The 21,964-nt window shown below is 43.2% G+C and overlaps 1 protein-coding gene across 2 annotated transcripts in view; it reads right to left on the bottom strand.

The window, feature by feature from the left end:
* Positions 1 to 21,964, bottom strand: part of LOC139551139 (metabotropic glycine receptor-like) — an 83,499-nt gene that overhangs the window by 25,950 nt on the left and 35,585 nt on the right. For both annotated transcript variants that reach the window (XM_071362557.1, XM_071362556.1), the window contains exons 3-4: positions 10,436 to 10,538; positions 6,591 to 6,808 (exon numbers count right to left, since the gene is read on the bottom strand). In XM_071362557.1, the coding sequence (XP_071218658.1) occupies positions 6,591 to 6,808; positions 10,436 to 10,538 (321 nt within the window). The remainder of the gene's footprint in view (positions 1 to 6,590; positions 6,809 to 10,435; positions 10,539 to 21,964) is intronic.

The following is a 21,964-nucleotide window of genomic DNA, read 5'->3' on the forward strand; positions in this document are numbered from 1 at the left end:
TCCATAGCATCAATGCCTTCCTCTTGCTGGAACTGCTGACACACTCCAGCCACATGAGGTCTAGCATTGTCTTGCATTAGGAGGAACCCAGGGCCAACCGCACCAGCATATGGTCTCACAAGGGGTCTGAGGATCTCATCTTGGTACCTAATGGCAGTCAGGCTACCTCTGGCGAGCACATGGAGGGCTGTGCGGCCCCCGAAAGAAATGCCACCCCACACCATGACTGACCCACCTCCAAACCGGTCATGCTGGAGGATGTTGCAGGCAGCAGAACGTTCTCCACGGCGTCTCCAGACTCTGTCACGTCTGTCACGTGCTCAGTGTGAACCTGCTTTCATCTGTGAAGAGCACAGGGCGCCAGTGGCGAATTTGCCAATCTTGGTGTTCTCTGGCAAATGCCAAACGTCCTGCACGGTGTTGGGCTGTAAGCAAAACCCCCACCTGTGGACGTCGGGCCCTCATACCACACTCATGGAGTCTGTTTCTGACCGTTTGAGCAGACACATGCATATTTGTGGCCTGCTGGAGGTCATTTTGCAGGGCTCTGGCAGTGCTCCTCCTGCTCCTCCCTGCACAAAGGCGGAGGTAGCGGTCCTGCTGCTGGGTTGTTGCCCATCTACGGCATCCTCTACGTCTCGTGATGTACTGGCCTGTCTCCTGGTAGCGCCTCCATGCTCTGGACACTACGCTGACAGACACAGCAAACCTTCTTGCCACAGCTCGCATTGATGTGCCATCCTGGATGAGCTGCACTACCTGAGCCACTTGTGTGGGTTGTAGACTCCGTCTCATGCTACCACTAGAGTGAAAGCACCGCCAGCATTCAAAAGTGACCAAAACATCAGCCAGGAAGCAATTGCCTATAATTTCCACCTGTTGTCTATTCCATTTGCACAACAGCATGTGAAATTTATTGTCAATCAGTGTTGCTTCCTAAGTGGACAGTTTGATTTCACAGAAGTGTGATTGACTTGGAGTTACATTGTGTTATTTAAGTGTTCCCTTTATTTTTTTGAGCAGTGTATTTTATTTTACCATTATTTTACCAGGTAAGTTGACTGAGAACACGTTCTCATTTACAGCAACGATCTGGGGAATAGTTACAGGGGAGAGGAGGGGGATGAATGAGCCAAATGTAAGCCATAGAGTTGCTAGGATGATCTACACAATCATATTATATGAGAGAAATTGTCATCCATTCACTTTTTCTGAATCTACTCGGCTGAAAATAAATAAAGAATTTGACTCAATGGCACAACACAATGGATATGAATTGTCAAGATAGTCCCTTTGTTGAACTGCTCTGCTACCAATCATGTCAGTGAAAATGAGCGAGGGCCACGGGACAACTCTGGGCTTAATTTAATTACTCATTATATCCTAAAAGGCAATGTATTTTATGCAAATATGTAAATTCACACACCTCAAGGGACATCTCATCTGAACTGCATTTCTGAAAGATTCATATATGGAACAACCCAAGCTTCGAATCGTGGGATATACGTAGCTGGATATACAAAACAAACGGCCTGGGATGTGTGGACTCATCTTGACATTAGACTGCTTATGAGATCGGAAAACATCTGTATAATGTCTCTCTAAGAGACAACCATATTGGAATATCATATACAGGTTTGTTTAACCCTGTCCTATAGTGTGTCAATAACCATCACTGCTGTGGAATACGTACTGCAAAAGGTGCCCTTCTTAGGATGAGACATGAAATAGAGTTCTTGACTCTGTGGTCGCTAAAAATCCCATGACACTTAATGCTTGATTATGGATGTTAACCCCAGAGTTCTGGCTATACTCACTCTGGGCCCTTACACTATCATGGCCATCTATAATCATTGGATCCTCAGTTTCAAATTGGCCCAATCACTCATCACCTCTCCACAGTGAAAATGGATTCCGTGTGATGAACATTCTGGCACAAAATGGCTACCATGCATCACCCGGGTGGATGCTACTACAAATTGGTGTTGGCTGGAATAATGAGTTACTCCAGATCAAGGTAAAGTGCTTTGAGACCAGATGAAAAGCACTATGTCAATGGAATCCATTACTACAACAGAAGACCGTCAAATGTTCCCAAGAACTCTAAGGCTGTCACAATGACTACCACCCTGTAGCACTCACATCTGTAATCATGAAGGGCTTTGAAAGGCTGGTCATGGCACAACAACTCCATCATCCCAGACACCCTAGACACAATCCAAATTGAATACCGCCCCAACAGATCTAAAGATGATGCAATCTCAACTGCACTCCACACTGCCCTCTCCCACCTGGATGAGAGGAATACCTATGTAAGAATGCTGTTCATCAACTACAGCTCAGCGTTCAACACCATAGTGTCCTCCAAGCTCGTCACCAAGCTTAGGACCCTGGGACTGAACACCTCCCTCTGTAACTGGATCCTGGACATCGTGACGGGCTGACCCCAGGTGGTGAGAGTAGGTAACAACACTAGTTTGAAGATGGCGCCGGAGGGGATGGCTGCCGTTTTATGGGCTCTTAACCAACCGTGCTATTTTTTCGTTTTTTTACATTGCTTGTAACTTATGTTGTACATAATGTTGCTGCTAGTCTCTTATGACCAAAAACAGCTTCTGGACATCAGAACAGCGATTACTCACCTTGAACTGAACAAATATTTTTTCTTTAATGAGTCGGACGAGAGGGATTTACTCCAGACACCCGAACAGGCCCTCATCCCCGTCATTCGCAGGAGAAAGTGACAGAGGTATCGCGGAAGGAGATCAGGGTGCCTTGTGAGGATCCGGTGAGACGATAACATACCGCTGGTGGGTTATACACTATATCGGCAGGATAGAACAGCAGCCTCTGGTAAGACAAGGGGTGGCGGTCTATGTATATTTGTAAACAACAGCAGGTGCACGATATCTAAGGAAGTCTCGAGGTTTGGCTCGCCTGAAGTAGAGTATCTCATGATAAGCTGTAGACCACACTATCTACCTAGAGAGTTTTCATCTATATTCTTTGTAGCTGTCTATTTATCACCACAAACCGATGTTGGCACTAAGACCGCACTCAATAAGCTGAATACGGTCATAAGCAAACAGGAAAATGCTCAATCAGAGGCGGCGCTCCTAGTGGCCGGGGACTTGAATGCAGGGAAACTTAAATCCGTTTACCTAATTTCTACCAGCATGTTAAATGTGCAACCAGAGGGAAAAAAACTCTAGACTACCTTTACTCCACACACAGAGACGCACACAAAGCTCTCCCTCGCCCACCATTTGGTAAATCTGACAATAATTCTATCCTCCTGATTCCTGCTTACAAGCAAAAATTAAAGCAGGAAGCACCACTGACTCGGTCAATACAAAAGTGGTCAGATGAAACAGATGCTAAGCTAAAGGACTGTTTTGCTAGCACAGACTGGAATATGTTCCGGGATCCTTCCGATGGCATTGAGGAGTACACCACATCAGTCACTGGCTTCATCAATAAGTGCATCGATGACGTCGTCCCCACAGTGACTGTACGTACATACCCCAACCAGAAGCCATGGATTACAGGTAACATCCGCACTGAGCTAAGGGTAGAGTTGCCACTTTCAAGGAGCAGGACTCCAACCCGGAAGCATATAAGAAATCCCGCTATTGTCACGACTTCCGCCGAAGTTGGTCCCTCTCCTTGTTCGGGCGGCGTTTGGCGGTCGAAGTCACCAACTTTCTAGCCATCGCTGATCCTCTTTTCATTTTCCTTTGGTTTTGTCTTGTCTTGTATCACACCTAGTTCCAATCCCATTCATTACATGTTGTGTATTTAACCCTCTGTTCCCCCTCATGTCCTTGTCGGTGATTGTTGGTTTGTAAGCTATGTGCAAGTTATGTTCTGGTGTGCGAAGGGTTTTGTACCCACTTGTATTATTTTGTATATTTTGGTTTTTGGAGTTTTTGAGCACTTATTAAACTGCTCCGTTTATAACATGTTCGATCTCCTGTGCATGACATCCCTGCCACCAGCACCCACCCCCTTACAGCTATGCCCTCCTTAGAACCATCAAACAGGCAAATACCAATACAGGACTAAGATTGAATCGTACTACACCGGCTCCAACGCTCGTCTAATGTGGCAGGGCTTGCAAACAATTACAGACCATAAAGGGAAGCAAAGCCGAGAGCTTCCCAGTGACGTGAGCTAAATTACTTCTATGCTCGCTTTGAGGCAAGTGACACTGAAACATGCATGAGAGCATCAGCTGTTCTGGACGACTGTGTGATCACACTCTCCGCAGTCAATGTGAGTAAGACCTTTAAACAGGTTCACATTCACAAGGCCACAGGGCCAGACGGATTACCAGGATGTGTACTCCGAGCACGCGCTGACCAACTGGCAAGTGTCTTCACTGACATTTTCAACCTCTCCCTGTCTGAGTCTGTAAAACCAACCTGTTTCAAGCAGACCACCATAGTCCCTGTGCCGAAGAACACTAAGGTAAACTGCCTAAATGACTACCGACCCGTAGCACTCACGTCTGTTGCCATGAAGTGCTTTGAAAGGCAGGTCATGGCTCACATCAACACCATTATCCCAGACACCCTAGACCCACTCCAATGCGCATACCGCCCCAACAAATCCACAATGATGCAATCTCTATTGCACTCCACACTGCCCTTTCACACCTGAACAAAGGGAACACTTATGTGAGAATGCTATTAATTGACTACAGCTCAGCGTTCAACACCATAGACCCTGGGACTAAACACCTCCCTCTGCAACTGGATCCTGGACTTCCTGACGGGCAGCACCCAGGTGGTAAGGGTAAGTAACAACACATAAGCCACGCTGATCCTCAACAAGGGGGCCCCTCAGAGGTGCGTGCTCAGTGCTGTCCTGTACTCCCTGTTCACTCATGACTGCACGGTCAGCCATGACTCCAACACCATCATTAAGTTTGCAGATGACAACAGTGGTAGGCTTGATCACCGACAACAACGAGACAGCCTATAGCGAGGAGGTCAGAGACCTGGCCGTGTGGTGCCAGGACAACAACCTCTCCCTCAATATGATCAAGACAAACGAGATGATTGTGGACTACAGTAAAAGGAGGACCAAGCACGCCCCCATTCTCATCAACGGGGCTGTAGTGGAGCAGGTTGAGAGCTTCAAGTTCCTTGGTGTCCACATCACCATCGAGAGCATCACTGCCTGGTATGGCAACTGCTCGGCCTCCGACCACAAGGCATTACAGAGGGTAGTGCGTACACTCCAGTACATCACTGGGGCCAAGCTTCCTGTCATCCAGGACCTCTATACCAGGCGGTGTCAGAGGAAGGCCCTAAAAATTGTCAAAGACTCCACGGCAAGCTGTACCGGATCGCCAAGTCTAGGTCCAAGAGGCTTCTAAACAGCTTCTACCCCCAAGCCATAAGACTCCTGAACATCTAATTAAATGGCTACCCAGACTATTTGCATTGCCCCCCCCCCCCCCCCCCCCCCGTTTAGGCTGCTGCTACTCTGTTGTTATCTATGCATAGTCACTTTAATAACTATACCTACATGTACATATTAAAATAAATTACCTTGACTAACTGGTGCCCCCGCACATTGACTCTGTTCCGGTACCCTCTGTTAATAGCCTCACTATTGTTATTTTATTGCTGCTCTTTAATTATTTGTTACTTTTATTTGTATTTTTTTTTGTGTATTTTTCTTAAAACTGCATTATTTGATCAGGGCTTGTAAGTAAGCGTTTCACTGCAAGGTGTACAACACTTGTTGTAATCGGCGCATGTGACAAATAAAATTTGATTTGATTTGACCTCCGCCACACTGACCCTAAACACAGGGGCCCCCCAGGGGTGTGTGCTTAGCCCCCTCCTGTACTCCCTGTTTACCAACGACTGTGTGGCCACGCTCGACTCCAACTCTATCATCAAGTTTGCTGACGCCGCAACTGTGGTAGTCATTTGGTAGTCAAACAAACGGTAAATTATGAGTTCTGGCACAACACTTGAGTTGCTTCCTAATTCCCTACATAGTACACTACTTTTGACCACAGCCATATGGGCCTTGCTCAAAAGTAGTACACTATATATGGAAAAGGGTGCCATTTGGGTAACAGCTGTGTTCCTCAATGCAGGTCCTGGAGGGTATGAATCAGTAGATATTTTGGTCTCTCTTTCTTACCATTCAAAAATGGCAATCCAGTAACAGTTTACTGAAATCCAACAGGATTCCGTGTGATGAACATTCTGGCACAAAATGGCTACCATGCATCACCCAGGTGGATGCTACTACAAATTGTATGTATCCTTAAACTTAAAATGTCTTGAAATCATCTCATAATGATCTTGACTAATTCAATAAAAGTCATTTTCAGTATGTTGTAGCATAGAAAAACATTATAAGGGCTCATACATGCTTATAACAAATATTAAAACATTTAAATCAAGTTATACCAGAAATCACACGTGTATGAAATAGAAACACCAACCTATACCAGTAATACCTTTGGTGAAAAACATAATACCAGTCTTACGTTTTCTGGATGGAGTTCCCCTATAATGACCTGCTTGACCCCTAACCCATGCTTCCTCCCAATGAGCCCTTACCTTGTTCCTGCGGAAGTGGTAGACCAGCACCATGGCCACTAAGTCCAGCAGCATGCAAAGGCCCTGGAAGGAGGCTACAGAAAGCCGGAGGGCCCCGTCTTCCTGAGCCAGGCAGGGCGTGTCGTCCCGGCAGTAGGGGCAGCCCTCACGGCACGGCAGGCACTTACTGGACACCTCCAAGGGGTCCTCGCTGTGAGCGTGACCACTGCTCTCTTTCCCTGGAAAGGGCAGATAGACAGAACATCGAGGAGATACAGTAGAGGATGATGTGTTGTGGAAGCATTGTGGAGGCAATAACATTGTGTATTTGAGTTACGTTAAAAAAAAGTGTGTTCCCAATGTCGTTCTTTCTGTGTATAATTTGTACTGACCCCAGTAAGAGTAGTTGTTTGGGATCGAAATAAACAAACTGCCAATGAGTACAAAACTACTACAGATGGAAAAAAGCTGGCAATAACAAGCCTTCCATTTGATCTACAGTGAAACATTCAAGTCAAAACATTTAGAACAACAGTGTGTGTGTGTGTGTGTGTGTGTGTGTGTGTGTGTGTGTGTGTGTGTGTGTGTGTGTGTGTGTGTGGCTGAAGAGATAGCCTTAGCAAAAGGAGGTCAACTTCAGTGGAAGACTAATCAAAGAGTGGGTTTTCTAATCATACTCTCTCTTCAAGACCATGTATAACCTTCTGTTGGTGTTTCAATGGGTAAGAGCATCACTGAGTCATAACTGCTGTGGCCCTCTATAGGTTCTCTGGTTATGGTTATATCACTAAAGAGAACAGGGGCAGTGGGTTGTGAATCTTCTCGCAATTTGTTTTTCTGATTCACGTGTGAAGAAAGACCAGGGTTGTGTTGAGTGGGGGACACTGAAGAAAAACCCTGTTGGGTAACACTATACTTAAAGCCTACCCTGCAGGTACTATTACTTATAACTTGTTATAAGCATGTATGTAAAGTCTTATAATAAAGCTTAAAATACTGTATGCTATGTCTTTAGTAGTGATTACAAGACATTATAAGGGGGGTCATACATGACAAGTCTTACAATGCATTATAATGGCATAATAATGCATTATGGCCTACATGCAAAGCATTAAGTTAAGTGTTACAAAAAACTGTGTTCCTATTGGGCGTTCATGTAATACCGCGCCGTTTCATCCTACTGACCACAACCCAGACCACCAAACCATAACAAGCTAAAAACGGTGTGTTCCCTGTCTTAGACAACAGATAATCATGTGGAGTGGACAACCCACAAAACACCCAGTCACAGTAAAACAGTGCTTCGATTTAGTGAAGTAAAGTGCTGCAGTACTTGTGCTGCAGCATTTGTTTGTTTGCAAACAAACAAACAAATACACACACACACACATGCAATACATCCCCCAAGGCATACTGTCTGTTAAGAACACAGTTGACAAGCGCAAGCTGAGATGACAATGTAGTCCCCAATTAAAGATATGCACACTGTGGATCGACAATAAAAAACCTAAACGAGACAAAGAACTGATAGAGAATTCAGCTGAAATAATCCCTCACTAAAAAGAGCCTAATTGCTAACAGAGACAACAAAAGAGCCTCATCAGTCATACTGTTATCCTCTTTAAAGCGCGCTCTAAAACAGGTTCGGAAAAACCTGGATTCTGATTCAGTGAAATGAGGTTCCAAGCCATTGACAATGCCCTGTTATCCAAACTGTTTGAAGTAGACTAATGACTCACTGAATGAGTGTCAGTTTTCAAAATATCAATACGCCAAACTCCGAGCCCTGTCCAAAACAAAAAACATGGGGGACAATTTCTCTTGCCTCATATCCATAACCAGTAGTAATCACAAACTTCAATGAAGGTTATATTAAAATGAAGACTAATCTAACATTCCCGCACCCAACAACATTGTCGCCGAGGTGGACTTGCTAGCTAGCTACAGGATTTGAGTCATCTCAACTGTTTTCTAATAAAACAGCTCAGTTAGCCTATGTGAAGTGCTAGTTCGAGATGACGATAGCTAGCTTTCTAGCTAGACGCAGCTACACTCGTGAGCTGATGGCTACATGAGCCAGCTGGTTAGCTATGATTACACATGGGCAGTAACAACCCGTGACTTCATTTTCAGAAACATTTGTTTGTCATAGATACTTTATCCACTGACCACCAAATTTAGGAGGATAACTGACTGAAATGTAGCTGAAAAACAAGCGGTAAAACAAGAAACGTAGGAGTATTTGAACGTTGGAGTATTTGATAGCACATGTCATGACTGCATCACGTTTCGTAAATAAGGACCTAGTATGCATTTCCCTTATCATAAGATCCTGCATAAACAAATTAATGCTAGCTAGCCTAGTTTCCCCTCATTGGTCCTGCATTTAGAATGTATCTCATTTCGGTTTGTTAGGATGTTGTCGGTTTAGTTTTCTGTAACTTCATAGCAATATGCTGCTGCTTGGCCATTGATCCAGCATGCTTGCTAGCTAAGTGAGCCAACTAATCATGAATGCATGATCAGCCCAAAGAAGCACTACACAAATTGCAGACAATTGCCCTGCTACTGTGGCTAGCTAGCCATGTAGCCAGTTGAAGTCGGAAGTTTACATACACCTTAGCCAAATACATTTAAACTCAGTTTTTCACAATTCCTGATATTTAATCAGAGTAAAAATTCCCTCTTAGGTCAGTTAGGATCACCACTTTATTTTAAGAATATGAAATGTCAGAATAATAGTAGAGAGAATGATTTATTTAAGCTTTAATTTTTTTCATCATATCCCCAGTGGGTCAGAAGTCAATACACTCTACACACAATACACAATACACTCAATTCGTATTTGGTAGCATTGCCTTTAAATTGTTTAACTTGGGTCAAACGTTTCAGGTAGCCTTCCACAGGTAGAAGGTACAACACTTTTGGTTCCAGGTAGAACCCTTGAGGGACAGCCAATGAACCCTTTTGGAATCTTAGAGTTCTGTCTGAGAGTTGCTGAACATATTTATGCATAGACACCCTCTTATGAGTAAAATTAAGAAAAAACATTGACTACTCAAATAAATATTAAAGGAAATCTTTTCACTTTTTGTCAGCATCTATATTCATGGGGTTTGCCATGCCTTGGAAGATGAGACCCTCTCCCCGCCAGTTTTTACTTCATGCTTTATTTCTTTATTGTCTTGATAGTTGCTGGGAAACAACAATACATGAAATCGGGTTGTGAAGAATAACAGTGGCAGGTCATTTCAGAAGTGGAAATGAGTATCTCTCCTACAATCCAATCTAAGCCGGAGAGATGCATTTGAAATATTTCTTTAATGACGTGTTTGTGGGCTTTTGAAGATGACTTTTACCCCTCGATGCTACTTTCAAGTCTCCCGTTGCATTCCAATAAGGCTGTAACATCCTCAGGGGTGCTGTCTAGGAGATTTTATGAAAAGGACTGTATACATACTAGTACTTTACTCCATATGCCCTGGTGCTAACCTAAGTCTGTGCTTGCAAAGTCATCCAAGGTATTTGTACAGAGGAATCAAAAAATTAAATATTTCTTCCATCGTTCCATCCATCACCATTCCATCCATTCTTTCATCCCTCCAACCAACCTAGCAGACTAGTATCCTACAAACTACAAGTGAACAAAATCGACAACAAAAAATACATGGATATTACAATCACTTATTAAACCTACATGAAAAAAATGATCATGATGCCAAACCGATATCAATGAAAACAAATGCACAGGTTCCCCTTGATTTCCATGTTGGTCCGTCACACACATCTGCTGCTAATGCTAAAATAAAGTGATTGAAATCAGAGTGGAGGGAACAGATGCCACGTTGCTGGGTAGGGAAACCTACTTGTGAAACCGTTGAGTGCCACTCTGCTAGGGTGGTAGAAGCCTCTCCGGCATTGGCACTTGTACTTGTCCAGCACGAATCCATGGCCGACAATGGGAGTGCACTAGGGAGAGATAAAAGAGAAGAGAGAAAAAGAGAGCGAGAGAGAAAGAAAGAGTGTTTATATGAAAGCCAGGTGAACAGGATGGAGGGAAGAATGAAGGGAATGTGACTCAGCCTTCTGTTCGTGTTTCCTGAAACTCACAAAAAAAACATGTTTTGTGTATTTCTAAAATGATATGAAATGCCCTGTGGCGCTGTTACGGGAAATTCTGTCAAAAACTGAAATATTTGGGTTGGTTATATAAGGTTGGAAAATGTCTATACGACAGAACAGTCCCTAGCTCTTCCTTTTTTCCCTTCCTATTCTGGTCTGTGCTCTTTGAAAAGGCACTCTCATTTCCTATTCAAATCCTCAACTCAATTCAAATTAAACTCACTGACAGGCCTTTACTAACAGCCTTGGAATCCAGTTATTGAAACAGAACCTAGTTCACCTTTCTCAGCTATACGTTAACGTTTACACCGTGTAGTCATATAAATCACAGACAAATGCTACAGCGGATGTAGACATTAATCATGACAACACAGACCGGGTATTAGGTCAAACTTAAAGCATCCTGACAAAATGCCTCTACAACACTGTCACATATAACACTGATGTAGAATTCCATACAGTTCAATCAACTTTCCATAAAGACAACTGGCAGAATGGTTGTATTAGAACATTGTTAAAGCCACATTCTGTCAGATGTACTTATCATCAGAGGGGGCCCACTACCAAAAACAATGTAAACCATATTACAGGATTCCATTGTCCCATGCAGATTTTAGCTCTTGATTTCTGCATTGCACATAACATCATTATTCAGACACTGGGAGCGATTTGTATAAATGAACTCGTCTCAACCCTGTTATTAAATGAAGCGTATTTTCTTCTGACGAGCAGATCCCGAGCAAACGCCCCAATAATGATCCTGAGAACAGCGTCAGGGGAAATAACACACCCTTGCCAAGTTGCAGGAATCTAATTAATATCTAAATTAAGAATTAAAACCTGTTTGCGGAATTTAAATTCGCTGCATAATTCCAGCTTGGAGACTGAGTGATGGCTGGCTATGAGCTCATGGACCATCTGGATCGACTGGAAGGAAACACTTTCCTTAAAAATGCGCCGTTTTGAGCTCCATCCGAAATAGATTTGAAATGACATGAATGGTCATGAATAGTGGATTATACTGTGTGTGTGTGTGATGGCATTATGTAGGGTTTGAGACATTGTATTTCAGTGGTGATGTAGAGAAACTGGGGTATGCCTTGAAGGAAGGGCAGTCAAACCTACTTGTTACTTTGAAGCATAAACTGTAGTGGTTTAGATCAATTGTCTTTGAGCCTAGAGAACTAGCTCCCCTTCACCACTAATCATATTCTACTGGGAGGAGAAGGTTTTGTAATGTCTGATTTGAAGTGTGAAAGCCGGTCGAAAACAAACAGATAAAACCTTGCTGTTAAGCTCTACTGTGTTTAGGGGGGAATATAATGAATGTTTTATCACCAATGTTTTGAGGAAGCAGTGTGAGATATCCCTTGGCAAGTTGATCAACACTTTGTTTCTTACATTCCAGTGGTGTGTCCAGAACATTTTGAATGGGGTGGACATGTTGGGGCACATAACATTTGAAAGTGCCACCCAGAGTGAGAATTATCCTGTGAAAGTCGGGGGGTCTAAAATGTTTTAAGGGGACCTCCTAATTTATGGGCTTTATAGTAAAGACATAATTTAACTGTAAAAATGTATTACCTTTTAATGTGTCATAAACACAACCAGTCATGACGTTTTCATCTGATTGTCAAACAAATCACTTAAAAAACAAGGTTAAATAGGTTACCTGCGCACGTTCGTCTATTCCAAAATTCATCTACATCCGAACAGAGCAATGTGTACCCGCCATTTGAATGGAAAGGGACATTACAAGCACCATGTGTAATGACAGTCAGCCTACAAAGTGGTGTGTATTGATTGATGCCAAGGGAAACCAGGCTTCCCCCAAAAAATTGAACAATACAAAAATAAACCAACGTATACTATTATTTCTCATTCGTGTCTATCCGTGTTTCATAATTTTACTTGAATTCGGAAGAGGCTAAATCTATTTAACCAAAGAAAGAGTCCGAGCGAGGCCCCCCCCAGAAAGTCTGAGATCTGATAGGTCGTTGCTGAATATATTGATCCTTTTGACCATGATGCACACTGATAGTAAGACTCATAAATCTCACCGGAGAAAGCATCCGAGCAAACAAATCAGCTCCCCTTGTCTTAGTATATGTAGCCCATGTATCTGATCCTGTCTGGCCGAAATAGTATGACATGTTCTTTCTGGGGGGGGGGGGGGGGGGGCAACTGTGGTGGCCAATCAGATTTCAGGGTGGGTCATGGCCAATGTTCCGTCGAATTTGTTTAAGCTTTTTGAAACTTCTTGCACGCGTTTACTGTGAACACTGACGCTGTAACATCTTAGTTTTAACATTAGTCAAGTAGGCTACTGTGGCTATTTGATCACAATGTAGGACCTACCATTAAAACAATGGAAAATGCCTCCCATAACATTTTAACATGGAAATAGCTGTTCTATCGTTCAGCCTACAGTAGCAGCCAATGTGTGGTGTTCAATGTACTGTAGGCCTACATTGCGTGAGACTTGAAAAAAACATGCAGGGTTTGACATTAACCTGTTTATCCGCTTGTCCTTCAGACAAGGAGGTGACTGGAAATGTTGTGTTGTTTGATGCAAGAAACCACTTTACAAAATGAAATGCATCCTTATTCCCACACCATTATTACATGGAATTAGACGAATTATGCTACCCTCTGCCTATTGGCTACTTAGCTTATTCAAGCCTGTCTCAAAATGCAACACTGCCGCTTTAAGAAAAAACAAAAAAAAGCTCTTTACCTGTGAAATGCGAATGTTTTGTGCTCTTATAAGAAACAATCACTCCCCCATTGCTGACTACAAATGATCTATAACTAGGCTAATAACTCACTAACTAGCAAAGGATCTCAAAATAAGCGCATCTACTCATGACCGCTCATGCTGTAAAAACAGTCCAGTTCAAAGTGAATGGCACAGATCCATATATGGCAATAGTCTATTTGCATATGGGCCTACTGCAGCTCTGATTGGTTATTGCGCACCAATCTGTGTCGAGTACAGGCCCGAGTCGTGCAATAGCGCAATAGAATCCTACTCCGATGCGTTCTGCCTACAATAAAATCTCTTGCATAGTTAGTTTTGCATACCAAGTCTTGCATAGTTTGATTTGTTCGGTATGTTGCATTGAAAGTGGCTAATATTGTATTGATTCGATCACAATTTCAACAGTAAAGGGATATGTTGACACTATCAACTAACGGGGAAAACTCCAGAAAGTTGAGTGAAGTTCAATCTCATGCTTCTCTGCAGGGGCTGATATTTATTTTGCAAAGCCTGGGCCACCCCCTGAACACGCCATTGTTACATTCTCTGAAAAATACTGTACATTTACTGGGATAATAGTTTACAACTGTATTCATGGCATATTGGTGTCAGAAATGGGATCCAGAAACTGAGGAACGGTTGATTTGAAAAGGGCACTGATTTGAATAGCTGGACCTGAATTTATTGATCATCTTCCAGGTGTATTGAAAACTAAGCGAAACTAGTTAACGGTCAAGCTGCTACTACTTGGAGCAGGCGGCAAAGAACTGGTCTACTAAGAGGTTCCGAGAGTCAGACTGCACGAACTTCCAACATCTGCAGAGAGCGCACAAGCATGTTAATATTATCTACCGCCCAGCAGGGGAGTGTGGGTAAATAAACCCTCCAGCTTTATTATGGATTTATTTTGTGCTTACGTTAGCTCTGAAGGAGAAACTCATTAAGATAACACCCACTAAGGGCCATGGAGCGTATGGAAGTATGCATATTGTGTGGGATTATCGAAGTCAATGGAAGAATTTATATCAACTTGAAATAACAGCTTGTGTAGATATGTGCTCAGTGACATGACATCTGTCACTGTATCATGTTCAGGGTGCATCTAGAGCACAAATTCATCTCTTTAGCCACCTGCAGTGTATTTAAACGATACACACGTGACAAGGGTTGATGTGGTTCTTGGTTGTGCCATGTGTGTCATACAGTAGATTGATACGGGAGTTTGAAAGTGCGCCTCAAGGCTCATAAAGAAAAAACCTACTCAAAAACTATATTTTGGTACTTGTTTCATTAGTCCACTGTTGATACAGCCCCAAAATGTTTTGTCTGTCAGCAGTCAAGTTTTTTGCATCATCATGATGATGTGCCAAGTGACACTTTGCTTTCTTGAAAACTTGACTGCTGACAGTGGACTAATTAAAAAAATACCAACATATAGTTTTTGAGTAGAGTTATCCTTTAACAGTGAGTAACAGTACCTCTCCATACATCACTAATCAGGGAAGTCTTTTATACTGACTTGGCTCCAGGCTGGAATTAAATGGTGCCAGGGTCTCTCATTGTTCTTCTGGAGTTATGAAAATGTGCTAATTAGTCTTTAGATATGTCACAGTTTATTATATCACCTTCATCTTGTAAAGGGAGAGTGTAATAATATGGGATTGTGCCCATGCTATTTTGGTAACATGTTATTTCACATATTACCACGTACATGTGACAGGGTTAGCAGACGCTATTGTGAAACAGTCAAGAAAAGTGCAACCCATTAAATCTTAATTCAACCATGAGAATACTTCAAGGCAGAACAGAAAAGTTAACATTAATCTTGGTGTATGCACCTCGTGCTCAAAATGGTTGAAATCAGACTAGGATCTTACAACGACTTTAAAGAACTTGAGTCTATATTCCTGAGGCGTGCTGTCAACCAAATGCTCTAATCAGACAATATGCAAATTAGAGGGGGATTCCCTTTCGTGTTACGCCAATTGGAATTTCCCGTGGAATAATGTGTAGCCAGGTCTTCATTCTGACCTTTACTCCAAAATTGTCTAACCTTGGCTCAAAATAGATTTCGAAATCTGCATTATGCCCCTCATCTTCTTAGGCACTTTCTTATATTTAACCCGGGTCTTTAATAGACTGGTGGTGGCTCGTTAATGGGCAAGATCTTGCAAAGTGCAGCATGAAAGTCTACATTTCAGACATGCACATTAAAGTCCCCCATATCGGGGACTTTGAGCGGTTCTGGACCGGTTCCGACTAACATTTTGGTGTACATTCCCATGCCTTATAATGCCAAAAAGACTAATCTGTCTGCTCTCCGTTTCCACTCTCTAAGGAGCTGACTTGATGTGTCAGGTTTCAGACCCCATATTTGCACAGGAAGTGACGTGTCACATTTTCTAGCCTATCCTAGCAAAAATAGATGATCTTCCTCTAAGTGAGTGAGCCCAGCTTGCGAGACAGCAAATGAACGATGACAGTCTAGCGAGTCCAGCCACTCATCTCGCTGTGACATTCTCAACCCGATTTAGAGGTCTCAACATGAAAAAAATACTACATTTCATAGAATTGAAAGAAGACCACTTTATCTTGGACACAGATGGACGAAATCACTGTGTGCTTAAAGCTGAAGTTATAATGAGTCTGCACACATTTTAATGGTACCTCTGTTGACAGTTTTAAAATAGTGCCAATATTGTACTGTCACTAAGTACGATCATATTTATTTGACAGTTATAAGAAATATGAAATCTTATAGTAAGTCATTTATAATTTGATTGTTCATATATTTAGAAAGCATTTCAGTAATTTCAAGACCTATTGCCCCACTATTTCAAATTTTCATAATATTTCTACTATGTACTTGAGGTTGCGTCTTAAAAAATGAGTATCATTGCACTGAAATAGATTGTGCAAACACTCCCTGGGGGAAAGGAAAGGCAGGGTGAGAAGTGAGTCAGAGTTGCAGCATGTAACATAGACATGAATAGGGGGAAAGTCGCATGTTGCAATCATTTCAACTTCAGCTATAGCAGGGTTTCCAAACTCAGACACCCACATTTTGTTTTTTCCCCCTAGCATTACACAGCTGATTCAAATAATCAACTAATCATCAAGCTTTGATCATTTGAATCAGCTGTGTACTGTAGTGTTAGGGCGAAAACCAAAACATGTACCGCTTGGGGTCTCGGGGACCGAGTTTGGGAAGCGCTGAGCTATAGGTTTAGAACATTTTAGAGTGGAGGATTCAATATTCGTATCTTTCGTCAAGAGATCATGTATCAGTTGGTGGGACATGCCCTCAGAATGCATCGGAACCATACCTCCACATTATCTTTGTATTGAATCCTAATTGGACAAAAAAAACATGTGGTAATGATGTGGTAGTGATGTACATAACCTGAGGTTCAGTACAAGAATAAAATAACAGTTTGAAATGGACAACCTCGTGGTGGCTTTAGTTACCCCAAAGCGAGACGAGGAGGACCAAGTAAGAAATTTTTTAGAGGTCAAGCTCCAAGATAATGAAAATAAAATCCCCACCTCGCAGAGGGAGCTTCTCTGAAAGGTTTTGTGTTTCTTGAGATCAAATTGAATAGGTTGTTTTGTGTGGTTTGTGGGCTTCCTGAGAAAGAATCGCTAGTCTCTCTGTCCAATGTTAGTTCTCTCTGAATGCAACTTTGGGCAAGAAAGCGGAAAACAGGACGCTAGGGGAGAGAGAACACGCTGTTCCTCCAAAATCTGAAAATATCCCTGAGATCATTAAACCGTGAAAGCATTACAATCACTCTTTCCCCAGGGGTCTGCAGACTGCAGCCTCACACTGAAATATGTCTGAGAAGAAAGGCCTTGGTCTCTAGACTGTCTGGAAACTGTCTATCGATGTATGAGAACGGGAGAATTTAGCCACTATTAGATGGTCACCTACTGCAAACCACTACAGTGTGCGGTAAATATGACTCGATGTTGGTTGTCTGGGAACAGATAAGAAGGTGGTGAACTGAAAACTCCCTGAAGGGAGTACATAGCCATTCTTCCTCAAAACCTGTGCTTAATTAAATGGCTAATTAAGAGTCTCATTTGGTGGTGTTTTAACTATACATGCAATGATAAACTCCTCAACCACTGAGAGAACTGTACATCTGGAAAAGAGTCCTTTCCCATTACATGCAAATCACTTAAAACGGAAGAGGATATAATAGAATGGCAATGGAAGAGGTTATAAAGCGGACACAGAGAGGAAAACAGACGTTGACATTTGTGTTTTATAAGGAAGACGGGCCTCTGTTATCCACCATGGGCACCGGTGGGTGGTCACTGAGCCCCACACAGTCAGGTCCAGGAGGCCCAAGACAATTAGGATAAGCTGGTGTTCTGTTGACAGCCTCTTTAATATTGCTGTGGCAGCCGCAGAGCTGCAGACACTAGATTAGGAGTAAATTATGTTTCCGTGAGGCTGAATCCCTCTTATCCTGCCAGCATGTCTGTTGTCAGGGGAGTACAGCCAAAGAATAGGAAAGTGGAGAGAGGCAATATGTATCTAAGGCTCAACAATTACAGACCTTCCCCTAAAATTCAGGCATCAGGTATTTTATATTCTTACTCACTAACTACAATATGGCATAATAGGCATAATGGCATAATAGGATTGTAGAAGAATTGAATGCAATTTGCCGGAAGTTAAAATTTCCAATTGCAAAGTGAATTGGCAAAATAGGCTATAATGAAATGTGAGTGAAGACTGCTGTTGTAAAAAGTTTTTTCCATTAATTAAACTGTAATAAGCTTGGACCTTTGTAGGTAATATCAAGTCTTTTATACACTGTAAAATTTGTTCAGTTGTTCCTACTGGCAACAGATCGTTCTTCAGCCTGCACAGTGGTAACACTCATGCAGATCAATAGTGGCTTCTCATCTAAGGGTAAATAACTGGGAGTTGCACGCATTTCTCTGCCAATTGATCATCACCCAAAAGCCCATTGTCAGAGGAGCACACCGGCTAAATGTCAACGGACCAATTATAACACCATTATCCCAGTCCTGCCAGAAAGCAGTTCTTAATCCACCGATTTCATTCTGTTTAACACCGTAAAACATCAGTAACACAAAGTCACTCAAAGTCGTTTATGCTCCCTTTAGTTTTTACTCGTTTTTAGCGTCCACACTGCTCGCTTTACGTGTGTGTTGCAAAATAAATGTACACATACATGTTATTCCATCATTTCATCCAAACTGCTTGGGAAGATGCAACTAGCATCTGCGTAGCCAAACGCTAAAATAAAACATGGTTCTATTTTTGACACTTGATTTTCTGCAAGTCCTGCCTCTCTCATCTCCTCATTGGTTTTTAGGAGCATATACCCACGTGGGTGATTGAAAGATGAGCTGAAGTTCACACTCCGGTCCAGTTGGTTGAAGGAGAGATTACTAGAAACTAACTAGGTTTACTCTTTTATCTGTGGATTAATTGTCGGAGTAGAGGAGCTTGTGCATTTCAGGTAAAATAACAACCCAATGTTAATATCCCAGGACAAATTAGCTAGCAACAGCAAGCTAGCTAGCTAAATGGCCATGAATGTTTTATGCGTTTCGACCTGTCCCTAAATTAATATAAGTGGTTCAGAGTTCGTTTTGATATTTCATTCAGCCAGGACGGGTTGTGCCGGCTCAGCGCTCCTGGCCTCCGGTGCGTCTCTTCAGTCCAGGATATCCTGCGCCGGCTCTGCGCACTGTGTCTCCGGTGCGTCTCCACAGCCCAGTACGTCCTGTGCCAGCGCCCCGCAGTTGCCGGGCTAGGGTGAGCATCCAGCCTGGAAGGGTGGTGCCAGCTCTACGCTCCAGACCTCCAGTGCACCTCCTCGGCCCAGTATATTCTGCGCCAGCCCTACGCACAGTGTCTACGGTGCGCTTTCACAGCCCAGTGCGTCCTGTGCCAACGCCCCGCAGTTGCCGGGCTAGGGTGAGCATCCAGCCTGGAAGGGTGGTGCCAGCTCTACGCTCCAGACCTCCAGTGCGCCTCCACGGCCCAGTATATCCTGTGCCAGCTCCACGAACCCGGCCTCCAGTGTTTATCCACAGTCCGGAGCCTCCGGCGACGGTCCTCAGTCCGGAGCCTTTGGCGACGGTCCCCAGTCCGGGGCCTGCGGCGAGGGTCCCCAGTCCGGGGCCTGCGGCGAGGGTCCCCAGTCCGGGGTCGGCGACGAGGGTCCCCGCACCAGAGGTGCCACCAAAGTGGGGGGAGCCAGAGGCGGAGCGCGGGCTACGCCCTGAACCAGAGCCGCCGCCAAGGGTAGATGCCCACCCGGATCCTCCCCTATAGGTTCAGGTTTGCGGCTGGGAGTCCGCACCTTTGGGGGGGGGGGGGGGGGGGGTACTGTTACGCCCTGACCATAGAGAGCCGTTTTATTTCTCTATTTAGTTAGGTCAGGGTGTGATGTGGGGTGGGCATTCTATGTTTTGTATTTCTGTGTGTTTGGCCGAGTGTGGTTCCCAATCAGAGGCAGCTGTCTATCGTTGTCTCTGATTGGGAATCATACTTAGGTAGCCTTTTTTCCCACCTATGTTGTGGAATCTTGTTCTTGTATTGTTGCTGTTGAGCCCTACAAGGCTGTACGTTTCGTTGGTTTTCTCTTTCTTGTTTTTGCTGGTTATCATTCAAGAATATGATTAACCTACCCCACGCTGCATCTTGGACCACTTCTTCAGACGAGCGTTACATGAGCCTATTAATTCCCGCCATCTCCTTGAGCAGACTTGCCTTATTCGCTAATCGAGACATTCCATCCTGTCAGCAGGCATCTTGTCACATCCTGCTCGGGTCTCTTAAGGTGTGTTCAAGACGTCTGAGAATGTGTAGTATGAGGATAAGTGGAATTAATAAACAACAAAGCTATGAAGCTTTGATGAGGCAAGTCTGTTAATTCACTCAATTCACTCTCCAAGTCTGTTAGGGTAGCTCCATGTGTTTCATAAGGTTTCTTATAGCCACGGCTACAGCTATCATCGAGCTATTCAATTCTGTCACAGTCAACCGGAAATGCAATTTGGCATTTCATAATGAGCATCTGTGAATGTACCATCTTCATTACGGTTGATGAACAGGCAGCTTGAGACTCCAGTGGCTTCAGCCAAAATAGGCTACGGAGGCCTTTTTGTTGGTTTACTTTAACAGGGAAAAATACAAATTCCCTCATTCCCAAATAATGGTTTGCCATACCAAAGCAGCCACCTTTTTTTTGTTTGAAACTCCCTCTGGAAAGATGAGATACGAGGGGACTCTGACAGAACTCTATTTTTGTCTCTTTGCTTTTTCCTCCACTTGCCAGTTTTTTTTTTTTATCTGTTGGAGATAAAATGGGGATGGATGTGCCTGCCTGGAACTACGCTACTCTGTTGGAGCCAGCACACACATCCAGAGACTGTTCCGCTTTAGAACTGCATTTACTGGACCCCGTTCTGCTGTGGTGATAAATAAAACACAACCCGTGTGGCCCTCAGACTCAGAGGCCCCAACAGTATAGAGTACAGCCGTTGTGCTTGATGTCATCGAAAATGACCTTAACTTGAATTCAGAGTGATAGCATTGTGCATTAAGATGATTTTGACAGAAAGATTTGAAGTAATCCTTATGACAACTTCGATAGAATATCGCAACATTGAGCCTATGGTTTGTGAATATTCACAGCAAGGCAGCCGATGCTTATTTGATTCTCCAGCACATAATAGGATGACTCGTAGAATCTGACATTTCAATTTGAAAGAAGTCAAGATGATGAGTCACCAAAGTGAAAAGTCCAACAAAAAAAACACAGACAGGGTCAGTGATGCACTTCTTTTGATTGTGGTGGAACCGAAGCTGTTCTCATGTCAATGACATGACAAAACATGAGTATTTTAGTGATGGTACATTGCAGGCACGCACGTCACAGCGAAAAAGGTTTGGTTTATTTATTTACCACACTATTTTTTGTCAATATCCACTACTCTCCTCTCATCCTGAGCGAGGGATGATAAGGGAAGTGGAAGAGGCAGCGAGGTAGAAACAAAAAATATATATTTACGTTGCGCCTTCTCCTGTTGTTGCTCTGAGACAAGGCATAGCAAACCATTTTTTTTTTTTGCAGGGCAGATACAGACGTGTCTTAGTGATACATTTTTCAGATGTGAGGGAAAAGCCTGAACATTAAAGTGTATGTGTCACTGCCACACTATTGGGTTTAAGCCTAAATTAACTGATGCCATCCCACATAACACATTTCAGTATGTAGGCATAGCCCTCTACATTGTGCGCGTATTGTTCTGTATGTTTTGCCCATGCAACAGATTTTCCATTTGCTCTGTATATTGCTGAATATAAAGTACTGTATACTGATTATAAAGTACTGTATGTAGTGTATACATGTACTTACAGAGATAGTGTGTGTTTGGAGTGTTAACTGGAAGATGCCCAAAGAAAAATACACTCAAAAACAATCTTTTTTTATTTTTATCATTAGTCCATACAGTCCGA

Source organism: Salvelinus alpinus, chromosome 23 (genome assembly GCF_045679555.1).
Source record: "Salvelinus alpinus chromosome 23, SLU_Salpinus.1, whole genome shotgun sequence".
In the NCBI taxonomy this organism is placed as follows: Eukaryota; Metazoa; Chordata; class Actinopteri; order Salmoniformes; family Salmonidae; genus Salvelinus; species Salvelinus alpinus.